The 18,506-nt window shown below is 40.9% G+C and overlaps 1 protein-coding gene across 6 annotated transcripts in view; it reads left to right on the top strand.

Annotated features, from left to right (window-relative positions):
• The window catches only part of MBNL2 (muscleblind like splicing regulator 2), a 153,338-nt gene that overhangs the window by 34,796 nt on the left and 100,036 nt on the right, over positions 1-18,506 (top strand). For 4 of the 6 annotated variants that reach the window (XM_063103040.1, XM_063103044.1, XM_063103043.1 and 1 more), the window contains exon 2: positions 12,745-13,523. In XM_063103040.1, the coding sequence (XP_062959110.1) occupies positions 13,350-13,523 (174 nt within the window). In that variant the 5' untranslated portion in view covers positions 12,745-13,349. Of the gene's footprint in view, positions 1-4,325; positions 4,547-12,744; positions 13,524-18,506 lie in introns of those variants that run through there. The other 2 variants (XM_063103041.1, XM_063103046.1) reach the window with 2 other exon arrangements.

Here is an 18,506-nt window from a genome sequence, read left to right as displayed (position 1 = left end):
ACAGCTCAAAAGGACTGCTAAGAAATCTAGGCCAAACCCAGCCAAGCTGATAAGATTTCCAGAACAGTTCCTAAAAATATATTTCTCCTTAAATCAGCCCTGCCAATCAATGTACAGTCACAAAACTTTGAGGACAGAAGTGACTCTAGAAACTGTTGAACCCCCTTTGTTTTAAAGCTAGGAAACTGGAGTCCCTGAAATACATAACAATAAGAAGAATAACGGTTGAGCTGAAATACTTAATAGTAAGAACAACAACGGTGGAGAAATATTTCAAATCACATCATGAAGAGGGCAGAAAGCAAACCATGAAGGCAGGAGCAGACTGAGTGAAGTGTGTGTGTTCATTCACTCACTCATTCAGCAAATATTTATTGAGTGCTGACTATGTGCTCAAGTCAGGTGTTGCTCTAGATGTCAGGGATACACATAGACCCTGCCCTCAAGGCATTTTGGTTGGGAAGAAACTGAATAGATAACCAAGTAAATACACGTGAGTGTCAAACAATGATAAGGACTTTGGAGGGAAGTAAAGCAGGGTGAGCCAGGGTGAGGAGGTAGGACTGATGCAATATTACATCAGGAAAGGACTCCCCATAGGGTGATATCCAGCCTTGTGATATCTGGGAGAGGAGTATTCCCAACAGATGGAACAGCGAGGTCAAAGCTCTGCGGCAGGACTTGCCTGGCTGCTCAGGGACCAGTCAAAGGTCAGGGTGGGAGGGGAGTGAGCAGGAGAGAGTTGGCCAGAGAGGGTGTGGGGCTGGTCACAGAGGTCAGTGTAAGCCATCACAAGGATCTTGACTTTCACATGCAGTGAGGTGGCGAGCCGTTGGAGGTTCCTGGGCAGAGAAGTGACATGATCTGATGACATTTTCAAAGGGCCCCTCGGGATAACTTGTTGAGATGTGACCGCAGGGGTGAGGACAGAGGTGGAGGCATCGGCAGACTGGTCAGGAGGCTCCTGCACTCACCCAGGCAAGAGGTACAATAATGGTGGCTTGGGTAAAGGTGGCAGTGGTATAGGTGGTGAGAAGTGACCAGATTCTGCATCTGTGAGGAAGGTGACACCTATGGAATTTGCCGATGGATCACGTGAGGGGTATCAGAGAGAGGGAGGGAGGGAAAGAGGAAATAGGAGGGAGAGCAAGAGAATACAAATTTGGGCATTGTCACTGTCTAGTGGGATTTAAACCTGTACAACTTTAAAACCAGACAAGACAGTGGTTCACGGAGGCCTGGTGGATTTTGCAGCCAAACCGCCTGTGCTCCAGCCCTGACTTCTCCTCTCCTCCTTCCCACCCGCAGATCTGCTACCCTCGCCTCCTGCCATCAACCCGGGCCACCAGGGCCCGACACTTGGCTCACTCTCCTGTTTGCTACCTTTCATGTCAAAAATGTTTTCTCCCCTCGTTCTCTGTAAATGTCCGTTGTTCAAAGCTCTGCTGGGGTCTTACCTCGCCATTAAAATGCTAAGCCCAGGACCGGCCCATGGCTCACTCGGGAGAGTGTGGTGCTGATAACACCAAAGCCACGGGTTCGGATCCCTATATAGGGATGGCCGGTTAGCTCACTAGCTGAGCGTGGTGCTGACAACACCAAGTCAAGGGTTAAGATCCCCTTACTGGTCATCTTTAATAAATAAATAAATAAATAAGCTGCTAAGCCCAGCGTGAGCACCCTGTCCGTCAGTCGCCGCCTGTGACTTCCCCGGCGCTGTCCACACCTGCCTTCCTCTTCCCACTGCTCGCGTGTGTGCTGCTCGTCACATCTTGGACGGGATTGCTTGTTCTGGTAGAAGAGCAGCCGCTTGCTCATTACTCATTTGCAGAGCCCCTGCGATAGTTACGCGCTGAGTCACGATCATTCCAGCTCCTCTCAATGGGGGACACCAGCCATGCCCACTGTGACATCACTCACACGTGTGCGCACACCGCAAGGTGTTTATGGTGCACTCAGAAACAACTGCACGATCGCAGGTACGATTTCCACCCGGGAGAGAACAGACCTTTCCCCCACGCCTCGACAGCGATCGTCTCAGGATGGACTCCCTCAGACCTCAGGCCTTTTTGTTCCTTTAAATTGTCCTGTCTCCAAGGCCTTGCCTTTGAGATTGTCAACACGCTTCTACCATTGGTGGCCAAGGGTAAGAGGAGAAAGTGACGAAAACATAATCCCTCATTTCAGAACAAATCCATGCTCTTTTTCACTGAAGGTGTGCCTCTTGGGCCCCTTGATGTCCCCTCGCTTTCTCTCGCTCTAGCGTCTACTCTTACAGTCCACAGTGGATGTCCTAAGCTTTGGGCAGTCTCTGGAAGGCCCCACCCCTGCCTGGCTTTAAGCCAGGCTGGAGCCTCCCTCCCCACCTTCTTTAGGTGCTGTGAGTGAGGCCGAGCCTCTGTTGGAACTGATGATCTTGTCCCTCTCTCTAAGGCCAATTGCAGTTCTCTGGTTCACCCCACTGTCCTGCCATTTTCCCAAGCTCCTGTCCTTCTTCTCTCCTTCCATTCAGAAAATAAAGGAATGTGGGAATGGTAAGAGAAGCAGGTGCTTCAAGTAATGCAAACTAAGAATTCTGTGAGCACACCTGAGGCTCAGAAAGGTAACTTCCCCAGGACCACCCAGGAAATCTGAGCCTATCTGGCTTCAGAGCAAAGAGAGTGAAAAATGTCCCTTGCAGCTACCTGGTGTTCTTGCAGCACCAAGAAATCCAAATCCTCCAAGCACTGAGTGCCTCGTTCCCCAGCTCCCCTACAGGGACATGCCACAGAAACCACCCCATGAAAGTCAGCAGCAACTTCATCATTGTGACATCTCGCCACCACTAGTTGTCCACATGACTTGACCTCCTCGTGGCAGTGGACTTTTTTGGCTACTCCCTCCTCTTGAAACTCTGAACCTGTCTCCCTTAAGTTGCACCATTCAGAGGATCTTCTTTCTCTCATTCTTTTTCTGTGGCTGGCTTTCTCCTTTTCTTTCTGTCACCTCTAAAGAGCTTAGTGAACTGTCCTAGACCCCGTTCAGGTCTTTTTCTTTTCCCTCCTAGATAGATCTTTCTCTCTCTCTCTGTTTGAGTCGCGGTCTTATTTTAGCCATTCTGTGGTTTTAGCTGCCATTTCTATGAACATGAATTCCAGCTCTGTATCCGTGGCCATGACTTCTATACTCCTATTTCCAAATGGCTTCCACTTCCTTCTAGGCAGAGCATCAGTGTCCTTCTGCTCACCTAGGACCCACATTGTCAAGTCCTCTCCAACTAATCTCTTTCCTGCACTCTTCATTCCTAATCTCCAAAGATGGTCTGTTTCTAATGAATTCACCTCAGCCATGACCTGAAGCACCTTCCTCCTTTTCCTTCCTCCCACTGCAATATAATCTGGGGCTGGATGTTTCCTTTCCTCCTGGACCATTCTATAACCTTTAAGCAATCCCTCCACACCCACCCTGCACGTGCTTCCAATTTTAATATATCTCAGGTGACGCTTCCAGAGAGAGCTTCCTCCAGTGGGGATCTCGTCCAGATCCTCTGGGCACTCCCCAATATCTACCATATTCCTGATGCTTGTGTGTTTCACCCAAGGCTACTTAGTCGGACTTAGACAGCCCAAGACCCTACATCTCTATTTCTCTGGGGACCATACCACCCTGAAGGAGCACTTGGAAACATAAAGGAACATATTTTTTCTATTGTTCAAATGACTAGGGAGCATATCTGGAATTTAATGGACAAGAGTAGAGGATTTTGAGATCATGCAATGAACGTGACTCCTTCAGAGTATAGAATAGGCCTATGTCTTCCGTGACTCTGTGTGTCCCACTAGACATGAACATACTTTAAAAAGCCTGTTCATAGGATGGGAATTATGATCTCAAGTCTGTTTTACATATTCACACCAAGTTTTATTTTTATTTTTAAAATATTGGACAGTCTTAGTAAAATTGAATTTTTTAAGAATGCAACAACTGTGTAAATTGAGGCAAGATTGTTCATTGTTTAATTCATTGGGAACTTTGTCGGGGACTGTTCAGCATTTTGAAAAGCCACATCACTTTTCATAGCTGTGTCCATTTGCATTTGTGCTTGTCAAATCATATTAGTGCTGCACACATAGTACACTTGTGCATAAGCCCTGACATTTTAAAATACAGATTATTTATTTTTATAAAACTGCTTTCCTTTGATATCTTAATTATTTAAAGATATGGCAACATATTGATTTTTAAAATGTGAGTTTGTTGAATACATTATTTATTGTTTTCATCTGGTGATAATAAAAATTGTTACAAAAAATTTTGTCCATAAAAGGGGGTGTTGGCATTTGTAGGTGTACGGGCAGATGAAGTGGCCATCAAGCTAGTGTCAATGGAGAGAGAAAAGGACAAAGGTCAGCTGAAAAGCAGTTCTGTTCACCAGAGGCTGTGGCTGGGGAAGGAAATGGAAATTCTATCTAAGACTTCCCTGGGAATTCAGGGCGAGATTCAGCCTGCAGCTGAATAATTGTTCTGTCTGGCTGTAGCCATTGGTTCCTGGACATCCAGGAAACTGGTAAGTGCAATGTCAGTCTTAAATGGTACCTAATACAATTGCTTTTCCTCTAATAAGAGCGTCTCCTAACTGTTAAATATTTAGATAGAAAACACAGACGCAGTGAAAATACATAATTTGAATATAAACATATTGTATATATCTGGTTGTAGTTTCAGGAGTATATTTAGAAATTTTTTGTCTTCTAGTTGAAGATTGGATTTCTTTTTCTGCCCATTCCTGGAAATGGCAATGGAAATGAACTGGAAATTTTCACATGTTAAAATGAACTCTGGATTTTATGAATTTTTCACTTGTACTAATTTAAGACATAAGATGCATGAGAAAAAATTTTAGTTGGGAATTTCTCCTTTTATTACCTTTACCATGAAACACTGGATTATCTGACTCATTGTGTGACCTTGGGTGTCCTTGTTTTTATTTCTCCTATACAACTGTATTTGGAAGTGTGTTCAAAAGAACAAAGCAGAGTGTAAAATGACAACATCATTGTCAGCCAGGATTCTTTCCCTGCTTAGAAGGAATGGGTGTTTGGAGTTAGTTTTAGGAGACGCTCTGTCATAGGTTTGTCTAATTCAGATTTTAGGAAGGCCTTTCATAGCTCATACCCACCTGCACAGAAAGAGCCTCTACTTTCTTTTACTTATACTTCATTGACGTTGGAGGAAATTATAACTTTTACTGAGTAACAGTTATTTCCACCTGTCATTTGTGTGTATGTGTGTGTGTGTGTGTGTACATGCATGGAGATGTCTTTTAAGAACAAATGTTGATACAGGTTAGGGATCATATAGAGAGTACTTATAATGTACTACTAAATATGTTTTGGTTGTAGTACATATATTTATGGCTTAGATATTATTATCCCCTTGATTACAAATAAGGAAACTGCAGCTCAGAGAGGTTAGGTAACATCACACAGCTATTCAGAAGTAGAAAAAGGACTAGAATACAAAGTAGTCAAAGCTGGTTTTTATCCCCAAAACAAGCAGCCTGTTTAAAGCACCATATTATTGATTCTTTAAATAAAGTAAAAATAAACCAATTTAAAGGTGTCTAGAGAGAAAAACCTTTTTAAAGCAATCACTTTTGAATCCCTTGGTTTTTTCTTTGAAAAGTCAATCAGGTGCTTTATTTCTTTTGTATGGGAATCTCTCACTTCTCTGGTTTTCTTGGTCCATCCACTGAGCTTCCCGTGGGAAGGCCCCGGTCAGACACCTCTTCTCCTTGGCTGTGATTATAGGGCAGTATCACACGCCTCTCCTGGAGGTCAAGTGGCTCTCAGCCCCAGCACTTGAGCTGGCGTCTCCTCCAGGTGCCTCTCCAGCCCTGGCATTGGCATTGGCATCCGATAGGCTCCGGATGCAGCCCAGTCATTGATCGACGGAGAAAGCGCATCGAGAGCTATTTTAAATTAGGCTCCAGAAATAGAAGTGGGGAGGCTCGAACATCAAGCCACACACAGGAAGAAGAAAAACGTTTTTAAGAAAATATATTTTAAGAATTTAAAAGTTAAAAATAGGAAACCTAAAGATTCTAAAAATTAGAAATAGGAGAGTCAAGGAGACAAGGTTTCTTTATTGTAATTAGATTTATGCAAAATGAAATTAAAGGCTTCTTATAAATTACTTAATGGATAATGAGTCCTTGACTGTCTGACTCAGAAATCGGTTTGTTTTGCAAGGACGCTTTAATCAGCTCCCTAGGAGGCTGATGCCTGGCAGACAGCTGGAATACCACAGATGACCGAAGAAAGTAAACCAGAGGAGCTGTGTGCTGTGGGACTACCTGCCTCAAGGCGGTCTTAAATTTTGATCAATTTCAGTCCTAAGATCAGCCGTGAGTGATGTTTTTCCCTTCAAAATTGTACAAACTATCTACAAAGTGCTGGCACGGCAGGACACCTGAGGTCCCCAGCCCGGGCTTGTCTGCAGGGCGTGGAACGGAGGGAGGTCGCCTCCTTGCAGCATGAAAGGACAGGCTTTCCAAACTCGCCCTGCCACATAATTTAGTGGCTGTAAAAGAACTTGAGCTGCAAATTCTTTTATAGAGTCAAAAGCCACAGCTTTCTAAAAATCTAACACTCAGAATAATTTAAACATATATTTGAAAAATGAAGTGTCATGTGAGTAATGACCCTAAAAATAGCTTGGGATTATTTTGTAGAAGTAGACAGTAAGTCCTTTGCATTTCAGGAAATACTACAGAGCCTTGTTTTTTATCCTCAAACTGCAATCTTGCCTTTTCTCTAAAGATGATTCAAGCGGTGAACCTGGAGATCACACACTGTCCGGAGAGATGGGGTGCTATGAAGTAGCCCCTTCTGACTGAGGACTGAGCCGCTGGTCACTGAGGGCCACCAGTCCCCTTAAGACAGTCCTCTCTCAGACAAGGGACCATAAAAGAAAGCTCTGCCCACCCTCACCAAAGGCCTGCTTCATCCCGAATAAAGTCTGCAGGGCTGAGTTAGGCTGTTTTCCAATTCTCATAGAATGTAGTCTTATCTGAAACAAATCTCTCAGGTGTTTTCTGTTGATCTCATTTTGTTTTGTTTTTATTGATCAGAAACACAGCCCCTGGGGAAGCCCATGGCCAGCCCTCCCACAGTGTTTCTGTGGGAATCAGAGAATTCCAGACCCTGCAGGCAACTCAGAGCAGACATCTCTGTTCCTTCACAGCCAGCAGGAGGCCTAGCACCCAGAAGGGTGGCAAGGACACTTATTACAGGGGCTCTCAAAATCAAAGTCACACCCTGGAGGGCTTGTTAAAATACAGATTGCTGGGCCTCACTTCTAGGCTGGGGCCTGAGAGTCTGCATTTCTAACAAGCTCCTGGGGATACCGCTGCTGCTGGCCCAGGTGTTACACTTTGAAAATCTCTAGGCTAAGGATTCTGGGTTTTGAGACTCAAATAGTTTATCTTTGGCGCAGCTTCTCACCCTCAACCTACTTGGCAGCAGCAAAGTAAGCCATTGGCACCTGCTGAAATTTTCCTGCAGATAATACTGAAATTCCCTATTCAGAGCATTATTTCTTTAGCTTAGACTTTGGTCCATATTAAAATGCCAATGTTCATTGGAGGAGCATCAGGAATTCATTCAACAAATATTTGTTGAGCATATTCTACATACCAGGTACTGAGCTGGACTCAGAGGATTCAGAAATAATAGACAAAGTCTGTTACATACACAGGGCAAACACTGTAGGAGTTTACACTGGAGCTGGGGGGGCGGGGACAGTTGCGTAAATCAATATTTACAGTTCTCATGAATTAGAGAATAATGATATCTATTTAAAAATAATTACCAGGCAGTATTCAAAGATGGGCTGCAAAAGAGGGCATAAAACAGGCTGAGGAGGACAGAGGAGAGAGCTCTGCTTCAGGGGCAGGGTTGGGAAGGCTTGCAGATCAGACAGAATGGGACTCAGACAAACCTTCACAGGCAAACTCATGTCCTCTTTTGGGAGGGGGCCTTGAAAGGGTTTCTGAATGCCTGGGAGGAAGAGGAAAGGCACGCCAAAGAAGAAGCTGAAGGCCAAAGACCTAACCAGGGGCAAGTACTTCCAATTTTGCCTAGGTTCTGCACTGGAATGAGCAAATGGGGGGTAGGATTGTTTGGAACGTTGGAAATAAAACTGAAGCACAAGTCGAAAAAGCAAGTGAGGAAAACAGAAGCACAGGCAAACCAGCAAGAGAGACTTCATAAGTAAAAAGAACTGGAAAGCGTTTGAGCAGAGATGCTGTTTCCTGATGCAGCCCAGAAACTTCTGGGAAAGGTTGATGGTGCCTTGCCTATAATTGGGGACAATGCCGGCATGCCTGGGACCTTTCTGACAATGGAAAAAGGTGTCCTCTCCAGACAGACACATTATTAACAGGGGTCCCTCTGGGCGCATGAACTTGAAAATGCCACCCCTGCCTCCCTGCTCACCCAGGGCACCGGGGAATGGAATAGGCTGCATTTTTACCATTCCCTCAAAGGAAGCAGGTTCTCCATCAGCGTCAATGTCCCCCAGGTGTCCAAGCAATGCCTCCCATCCAGGGTGACTGCTCCGGCTCTAATAGGTTCCATTTGCTTCTGGGTTAACAGTAGCTGGAGGAAGAAAGTAGGCTTCAGGCCTTTGTAGTGACACAGAGGATCTGTACTCTTGTACTTGGGGAGACCTTTCTGAGGGTTCCCTTGGGTTGCAGATTAAAGGCAGTCTAAGAAGTGAGGGCTGCTCCAGATAAGGGGCCCCAGGTGCCTTGTGCAGTCAGGTCTTTGATTTCTAAGGCACTGTCCTGCACTCAGAGTCTGTGGGTGGAGCAGATCCACGCCAGACTCAATCCCAGTACAGAAACCTGCTGCAGACAGAGAGGAAGCCTGAAAGTGGATTTCACCAATGAATATTTATAGGACAACTGTTTTTATCACCTTGCATTGGGACGCTTTACTATTTACAACATAATTTTCTATTTCCCTTACAATCTGTCCTTCATGGCAGCAACCATGGAAATACAGGCAGGAACTATTATCACATTTAAAGATGAAGACGGTGGATTTCAGAGAAATTGACTTACCTAAGGTTATATGATAAGAAACCCTTGCAAAACAAGAGCTGGAGGCTGGTTCTTAGGACAGGGTTCTTTCCACCATTCCAGAAAGTTCTGTGTTGGTAGATAGAAGACATGCAAAATCCTCTGAGACAGTACCATCAATAGAAATATAACGTGAGTTACATAAATAATTCTGAATTTTTTAGTGGCAAAAAGAAGCAGGAGAGATTAATTTTAATATTATTTCACCCAATATATTTTAAAAATTATCAATTTGTTATGTAATAAATATGAAAAAATATTAATAAGATAGTTTTACTTTTTTTTGTACTAAATCTTCTAATTTAGTGTGTATTTTACACTTAGAGCACATCTCAATTTGGTTGCTAACTTTCCATTGGAGATACTTGACCCGTATTTAGATTTTATAAAATTTACAATTAAAAAAGTAGATTCATATACTCTAGTTGGTCCAATCATACTTAAACACTTTCCAGTAACTAAATCAAGGGTCAGTTTTTAAAATTAAGAATAAATAAAACTTTAAAATTTAGTGACTCAATCGTACAAGCATTTCAAGTGCTCACTAAGAGCCGCACGCAGCTTGTGGCTTCTGTGTTGGACAGTGTAGGCTCAGCATATACCCCGTCCTTGCAGGAACTTGCAGTCCAGTAGATCCAATATTTACTTAGGTCTGTGTGTTGGCGTATTTTAGTCCTGTCCCATGATAACCATGTTAAAATTTGGTCTTTCCCATCTTTATCCACCATCGCTCATCTCCTTTGGTGGCCCCACCCGAACATAATTCAAGTCTGCTCTCTCTTCCTAGTTCCAACAGCTGTCTGCCTGCACCCACCCCTTGTGACGCCTAGGGAGGCGGTGCCTTTGATAACTGTAGCCATATGACTTGTAGGATGGGAACAGAAAACAATCTGGCAGAAGGAGTGGGTTCATGAGGGGTTATGGTAACAATACGTTTATTGGTGATTTGATGCACACCCCTTTCTTCTGGAATGCCTTTGACTTACAAGTGACTCTGGCCATCAAAAAGCTTGGCCACCCCTCCTTTTAAAAGCAAGTTGATCTTACAGACAAATGCTGCTTGATCTCACCTACATGTAGAATCTGAAAAAGTTGAACTCATAGATGCAGAGAGTAGAATGTTGGTTACCAGGGGCTGGGGAATGCAAGGATTGGGGAGATGTTGGTCAAAGGGTATAAAGTTTCAGTTAGGAGGGATAAGTTCAAGAGAGCCATTGTACAACATGATGACTATAGTTAATAACAACGTGTTGTATTCTTGAAAATTGCGAAGAGTAGATTTTAAGTGTTCTCACCCCAGAAAAGTGATAAGCATGTGAGGTAATGCATATGTTAACTAGCTCAATGTAGCCATTCCACAGCGTATACAGATTTCAAAACAACATGTTGTTTACAACAAATACATACAATTTTACTTGTCAATGATAATAATAATTTTTTTTATAAAAAGTTTATCTTAATAGAGTCTAATCATCTAAATTCTGGGTTTTCCTAGTAACTAAAAATGGGAATCTGTTTCTCCCATGGGGAAAAAACAAATGCCTTCTTAACTAAAAGTATAAGCAATAGTGTACACCAGATTGAATTGAATGCATTGTTCCTGTATGGTTTTTCTGGAATATTTGGGTAATTATTCATGCCATCTGTGCATAAATAGATCTGTCTGCCTGTATCTCTCTTGCATGTGAAGCCTTGGGAGAGACTCCACTGCCCTTGAGGACGGGCAGATACTTCATCATTGTTATCCTATAACCTACCTTGGGGACCAGTATGTAGGACGCAGGGACACTGTATAATATTTTGCAAATATGAACCAAATGTGTTAGTGCCTCACCTCCACTGACACAGGCAGAGATGTCTCCATCCCTGGCTGCCCTCAGCCTTTGTTCTCCACTGGCGTGGAGGAGGGGTTGAGGTAATGAGGATGCAGGTCTGGGCTGGTCTGTGAAACCCGACCCACAGTAAATTTGGTTATTACACTCATCTTCTTAAGCTCCCTAACTTAAGCTAGTTGACGTTAGCTGCTCTGAACACAATGCTGCCAAACAGACAAGCAGGAGCCTGCCTGGCGCCCTCAACTATTTTATAATTGAACTGAGGTATGTGTCATAGCTTTCAAGGTGGCCAGTTTCCTTAAATGCACATACAATTATAACTCACAGAAACACTTTTACTAACAAGCAAAGGAATTACTGGGATGAAGTAGAATTTCCCACCAGTCCCAAGAGATGTCCTGCTAAATAAATGTTCCATGATCGGATAAGCTGGAGAGACACCCTCGTGGCTCCTCTGTTTAGAGCCTCAGCTGACACAGCAGCAAACTCAACGCCAAGAAAAGCCCTATTGTGAGGACACCCGTTTGGCTTGATTCACCAGGAGCAAACTAAACTTAGTTGATCTGGGACCCAGAAAACACTTGTGAACCACTTAAGAATGACTGCTCTCTGAACGTATTTGGGACATGCCTATTTTAAATAATCTACCTCCGGTCTTCATTAAGTTCTTCTTAGTTAAAATTTTTTGGAAGGACATCAAGGCTAACCAGATACAAAGATACTTCAAAAAGTTGTGGAAAAATAGAATTAAAAGATGATATGAATCTTTCCATGAACTTTTTGAAATATCCTCATATGTAAAGTAGCTTGTGGCTTATGCAATGTTTGAAAATAATCAACTTCTGGACTAGTCCTGTATTCATGCTTGTCCCAGGAATGTTAAATCTGTAATGTTTTAATAGATTTATAATCCTTAATAAAGTTAAAAGAAACTAAATGTGCTGATTTTCAGAAATATAAACCTACTAATTATATTTTTATTGTAGACAAGTGTCTTAACTCCATCATTGCCTACAACAGAGCTTTTTTAGATTGTGGCCGTGTTAAAAACTAAACCGAACCACTAAAACTAACTTGCATTCATTCATTTGGCCATCAGTTAAGTCGGTCAATAAATATTTCTTAAGCGCCTAACAGATGCCATGAACTAAGGCACTAGGAATATACAAATGAAAACTACAAAGAATAGTCCTTGCCCAGAGAGAGCTAACACCATAAAGGAGAAGACTGACATGAAGCAGGTAATAACGGTAGAGAGGAAGTATTCAGAGATCTGAGAATAAATTCCAGGAGGCTCTACCTACCCATCTCTAAGTTCTAATCTCAGCAAATGAGAAAGAACATAAAGAACAAAGAGCCCACACTTCATCCAAAATGACGATATCTTTATTACATAGGAGACACAGCCCAAATAACTGTTTATAGCGTTGCCAATAAAATCAATGGCCTAAATGTGAAATTAATTGGAAGCCACAGTTCTAATACACTGTTTTGGCGACTGAACACATTAGATTGAATTGTTTCAGAAGGCCTAATTATCGTGTCTGCCACACTCATCTATTCAAGTCCCTCCTAACTTTTGGACCGCTGCCTAGATCATCCTGCAATACGGTTTCGGTTGCATATTCTTTTTATTTTATTTTTTTAATGTATAACTTTCTTCACGCTACTCAAAGCTCTAAGCCACACTTTTGCAAATTCTACATAAAAAGAGCTGAAGTGTTTGTTGAAGTGTTGATTTTATTGAGTTTGGGTGCAAGTTGATATTTTATTTGTGTTTTGCAGGTTCATGATTTGAAAGTGCCTGTGTGAAGTCACTTTTGCTGCAGACTTCAGCTTGGGAGCTCTTTCTGTGTTCACATCTTGTTTTTTCTCTCAAATACACTTTACCCTGACCTTATGAGTGGATGAAGATACCTCAGTTGTCTGGTTTTGTCAATTGCTTAATTTCAGAATTGAAAAAGGAGGAAGGAAAATTCTGCTAAAATATGAACATCTGAGTGGCTTATGTTTGAGCACCGTCAATAGCTGTGCGTGTCGGAACTAAATATTCTCCCAAGGAGTGCCATGATATTGGAGGCAATTTATTAAAAACAGTTGTATCTGCAAAACAGTGAAGAGACTCAGACATTTATAGCCAGAGATGACACTGAGCATGCTTTTATTGCGGCCCGCAGTCTTCAAGTGGAACATATTGATTGATGAGTGACTGTCTGCCAATAAACTCTCTCATCACTCTGCTTCCTGGACTGGACTTCATTAAGCGATTTATCACTTACCTTCAGACTTACATGTGGGAGTTTTCACAACAGTAGTTTTGGAATCATTGGAACTTGGATTGACTTCATCATTTAACAGAAACTTAACAGAGTCCAAATTACTTTATCATCATGGCTTTGAACGTTACCCCAGTCAGAGACACGAAATGGCTGACGTTGGAAGTCTGCAGACAGTTTCAAAGAGGAACGTGCTCACGCTCTGATGAAGAATGCAAATTTGCTCACCCCCCGAAAAGTTGCCAGGTTGAAAATGGAAGAGTAATCGCCTGCTTTGATTCCCTAAAGGTAAGAGGATGCATTTTATGTGTCATTTCAATGCCCCATTTGACTTCCAAACAGCATGCTTTTCCTTGCACTTCTACAGAAGTTTAACGATCACTTTTAGATTTCTGTTTTCTTGGTTTTGGTGACTATTGGGAGATTTTCACTCAACCTCTTTCCTTATCAGACATATATAAATTTTTCACATATTCATGTTTAAGTTAAAAATATATGATGGTGTATTCTGGTCTGACATGACATTCATGTACCCAAGAGTTTTAAATCAAAGTCTGGCTTGTGACAACTGAAGATAAATATTTTATTAATTTTTGTTCTTCTGGAGGTTATATAAAGGTGAAGATATCGAATGTGTCACTTTTATGTGCCAGTTACTCTGACTTATCTCTTGAAGAATTTTCTGTTCTTGTGGTTTCTCTCTTGATCAAGGGCTTCCTAAAATACTTCTTAATAGGTTTTTCATTCTCTTTGAAAATGTGTCATGGCTAAAAGAAGTTATTAAGTACACACTCAACAATCAATGCTTGTGAACCTACTATGTGTAAGTTATATAACAAAAGAAACAGATGTGATTCAGATGGTACCCTTGATGAGCTCACTGTCTAGTAGAGAAATATGGCGTATCAGCAAATATCTGTGATGCAAGAAGGGACACATGCTCTATGGGAGGAACAGAAGGACAGCTGGCTTCCAGCTGACTGTTTCAAAAACGTTTTTGTGGGCTGTGACACCTGAGTTGTATACTGAGTTGGGTAGAGTTTGGACTTGAAGAAATGGGGGGATTTAATGACAGATCTAGTTGGAGAAAGCGGAATGATTCAGCTCAGAATGCTTTGGGGTTTATTTAGCCCTAAAATTATGGTGCTGTGAATCCCAGATTATCTTGGACAATCTTAAGGGTATGATGATGTTTTTCAATAGCGATAAGACAAAGAGCTTAATGTTTACATCTGCGCAAGACTTCAGTAAACTTACCAAACAGCATTAAAAAAAATTGATGATCAATGCTCTTAATACGTGATTTGAGAAATCATAGTGCTGTGAGTTTATAAAATAGTGTCCTTAGCCTATTCTTGGGTGTTGAAGGGTCTGGTTAGATCCTTCAGGAGAATTTCATCTTAAGTCAAAAATGTCCTATACAACTTATGAGTCAAAATTTATAAATAACTTACAAATATAAAAAACTTATAAATATGAGACTTCAAACCATATACTTAAGTATATCTGAAAGGGAAAATATGTCCATACACAAAAGCAGAAGAATACATTTATAGCTCAACAGAAGTCTTTCAAGGGTAAAAAAATGTGACAAATTAGATCTATCTACATCAACAGCTACCCCTATTTTATTCCTTTTTTAAAATTATAAAGTGTTTATTACACTGGATTTTTACCTTTAAAATTATGAATCACTTTGCCTAAACTGGAGATGAACAGATGGACAAATCACAATTCATATAAACTCTAACAGTATAAACAATTTGTATTTTAGTATTTATTTTGTCTTTAGTAAAAAAAGTAAAGCAAGTTTGTATTTGATTCTGATTATCACCAGTGGTAACATTCACTATAAAAAGCAGTGTAGATTTAAAACTAGACCATAAGAGCTTCAAGATATGAAAACAGGTCAGAGACGAGAAACGAATCTTCCGGGTCATCCCCAATTCCTTCATTTTATTAATCAAGCCTTCTCTGGTCACCATTTTTGCAAGTTTCTTTATATTCTTTAAACTATTCAGAGAAATACAGGGAAAATATTCCTGACCTATTAAGTCCAAGTATTTTTTAAATATCAACAGGGCAACAGCTTCCAGATCCTTATAATTCACTATATCACTGGATTTACCAGGACCACAGTTGTTTGAGGAGTCCAGCCCACGGATAAAGGATCATGAATAATTAGGTTTAGGATAAAAACAAGAACCAAGCCCTGAGAATGTTGAACACTGTTCAAGTAAGAAGGAGTTTTAAAAACTATTTCCAGAAGTGTCCAGTAGAGCCATTTTCAAGTGTTGAAGCACGGTTATATATTGTTATTCGTTCACTTTCAGAACTGTGAAATTTCAGTTCTTTTGAGTTTGGTATTATATATTTTCAAAGTTGTCAAACTGAAAAGAATGCGAAACGAGCCCACAAGCACAAGAATAAGACAGCCCTGAGTCTAAATACCTGCTTAACCACTTCCCAGCCTTGGGTGGATTATTTATGACATCTTATCTCTGTTCCTTCGTCAGTAAAATGAAGATATTCACCACGGAAACTGGCTAAAGGATGTGAAGCCCCTAGCATTGTCTGGCATAAATCACCTTGCAAGGTTGTTGTAAGGATTACACACCCTTACAACTGGACTGACAAATTAGTAGCTAAAAAGAAAAAATGATGACGATCATTATGGAGCTATTTAACATTATTTCATTTACTGTATTAAAAAGGCAGTGTTACTCAGTGGAACTGGCCTGTAGTGGGAAGAAAGGGCAATGGCTTTGAAGCCAGGTAGACGAGGGCTTGAATGAATTCTGGCTGGGACACAGGATAGCTCTGTCATTTCAGAAAAGTTCTTTTACCTCCTTGACTTCAGTTTCCTCTTGAATAAAACTGACATCATAATTCCTCCTTCATAAGGGTACCGCAAGGACTACCTGCCTGTGATATCCCACACACTTAGCCCAGGGCTGAACAAGTTAGGAACTGACAATGTTAGTTTCTTTCCCTTAGTAATAAAGTATCCCAGGACAACCTCTGGTTTTGATGACTGCCTTTAAAGGCAAGATGTGTGCAACTCTTAACAATCAACTGTGTGAGCGATAATACCTTAGTCATACGAATTAGTCATGAAGTTAAAAGAAATAAGATTTGAGGCAGACATCATTTTTGTTGCTATTCATTATGAGATATTTTCTGCAAACTCTGTGGGGTATATATTTATATTCATAACTGTGAAAGGAATCTATGTTGGCCTGTCAGTATAGGCGGGACTCAATTGTGAGCCTTTTTTGTTGTTGTTATAAGTTATTTGTATATATAAGTAAACTTTCTGTAAGTACATACTAAAACAGATTTGTGGGTCTTTGGAAAGAGATTTGCCGAGGTCTTTGGAAAGAGAGTTGTACACAAGTAAATGCTTTTATAAAAGATGTTTTAGAAAATATGGTAGAGTTCCTACAGTGACATTTGTCCATTATTCACAACTGTTACCTTGTTGCATTTTGTGTGAATCACTGGGCACACAAGCAGCTGTGATTTTTTTCTTTTTTTTTTTTTTTTGTGGAAGTTTCAGTATTATTATGAACAATAGACATTATTTAACTATTTTTCTAAAGGCCTGGTTACATTTCAGAACACTGTGTTCCACAGATTACATTAACTTGACAAGATGCAAATTGCTTCATGAGCCATCAACTCCCCTGCAGCAAAGGCCTTCACCAAGTTACCCTCCTCTCTGATATCTCTAAGATCCATAAAGATTTTTCCCTTACAGTTAAGATGTCTGAGATTTTTTTCCAGTTCTTTTTCCTATAACTAATAGGAACTAATGTAGACTATTTTGCAAATGGAAACATTCAGAAAGGAATACATGAATTAATTTTAGACTTATTGAGACCAAAGGTTTCAGTATTTACCACTTTCATCAAGTATTTATTTATCATCAAGTATTTATTTGCTTAAACATTTGAATTCAAACTCAGCCTAAAAAATGAAAACAATTTTAAACACTGCATTGCTAATTTTGATTAAAAACATTCAAGAGTATTTCTGGAAATTGTTTAGACAATCTTTAGGAATTTAGACATAACCTTTCACAATAAAAATTTATTCAAAGACAGTGTGATCCTTTTAACACCTAAATTAGATGATGATATTCTTCTGTTTAAGGTCTTCCAGTGACCTCCCAGCTCACTCAAAGACCAACATTACAAAGACTGCTTAAGCCCTGTGAGATCTGCTTCCCACGCCCAACCACCTGACTTCATTTCTACTGCTGTCCCTTCATCCAGTCCCCTCCAGCCACCCCGCCCCTTTGCTGTCCCCTGAATATGCCAAGCAGGCTGCACCTTAGGGCATTAGCACTTGCTCTTTGCTCTGCTTGGAATACCCTTGCCTCAGTTATATGAACAGCTCATCCCCTCATTTCCTCCAGGCTTCTGATCAAAAATGCCTTCTTAGTGGAGCCTTTATGCCCAGCTTACTTCAAACAGTAATTCTGCCATTGCTGGGATCCCACTGCTTATTCACTTTGCTTGAGAGTTCTAACTCTTGCCAGCATCTAATACACTAATAGTTATTTGTTTGTGGGTTTATCGTCTGTCTCTCTTCTCCACTCTGTCAGAATAAAAGATCCACATGGATGGGGATCCTGCCTGTTGTGATCACTGCTGTATCCCAGAGCTTAGAATGGTGTCTCATGCATCGTACACGCTCAATAAATATCTATGGAATTATAGAGCGTGTTCATTGGAAAAGTATTTGAGCTTCTCAGGGAGGATTGCCACATGTGGTAATACTGGGGCACACCGCACTCTAGGGGTGCCTTTTTATCATATTTATGTGACTGACACCCCCTGGACCTCCTGCAGTGCACACCTGTGCAGCCATGTGCTGTGACCCTGTTGTCGGTATTCTAATAGATTTCAAAATCAGGGAGCTCTGCACAGAAATTTGAGACACACTCTGGGTGTATAATATAACATTGAAAAACTGACAAGTAGATCATTTTATTTTCTCTGCAGGATAATTCAAAATGCACTTAATGGGGGAAACTACTTTTCTTATTTCCCATTCTTTTTAAATTTCAAATATATAAAAAAATAGTCTTGCTCATTTAACTATAACGTGATGAGTATAAGTTAGCTGTTGGCAGCTAAAATTAGTCTTAGTATTTATGGATAAGAATTTCAAAATTAAAAGTGGTAGATATGTGATCATTTTGGACAGTTCTTAAAAACACATCAAAAAAGATATGAAAACATATGATTGGCCTTGACCTTAAGT

Source organism: Cynocephalus volans, chromosome 7, assembly GCF_027409185.1.
Source record: "Cynocephalus volans isolate mCynVol1 chromosome 7, mCynVol1.pri, whole genome shotgun sequence".
Taxonomy (NCBI): Eukaryota; Metazoa; Chordata; class Mammalia; order Dermoptera; family Cynocephalidae; genus Cynocephalus; species Cynocephalus volans.
Note: the sequence above shows the minus strand (reverse complement) of the source record. Positions and strands in the feature narration are given on the sequence as shown.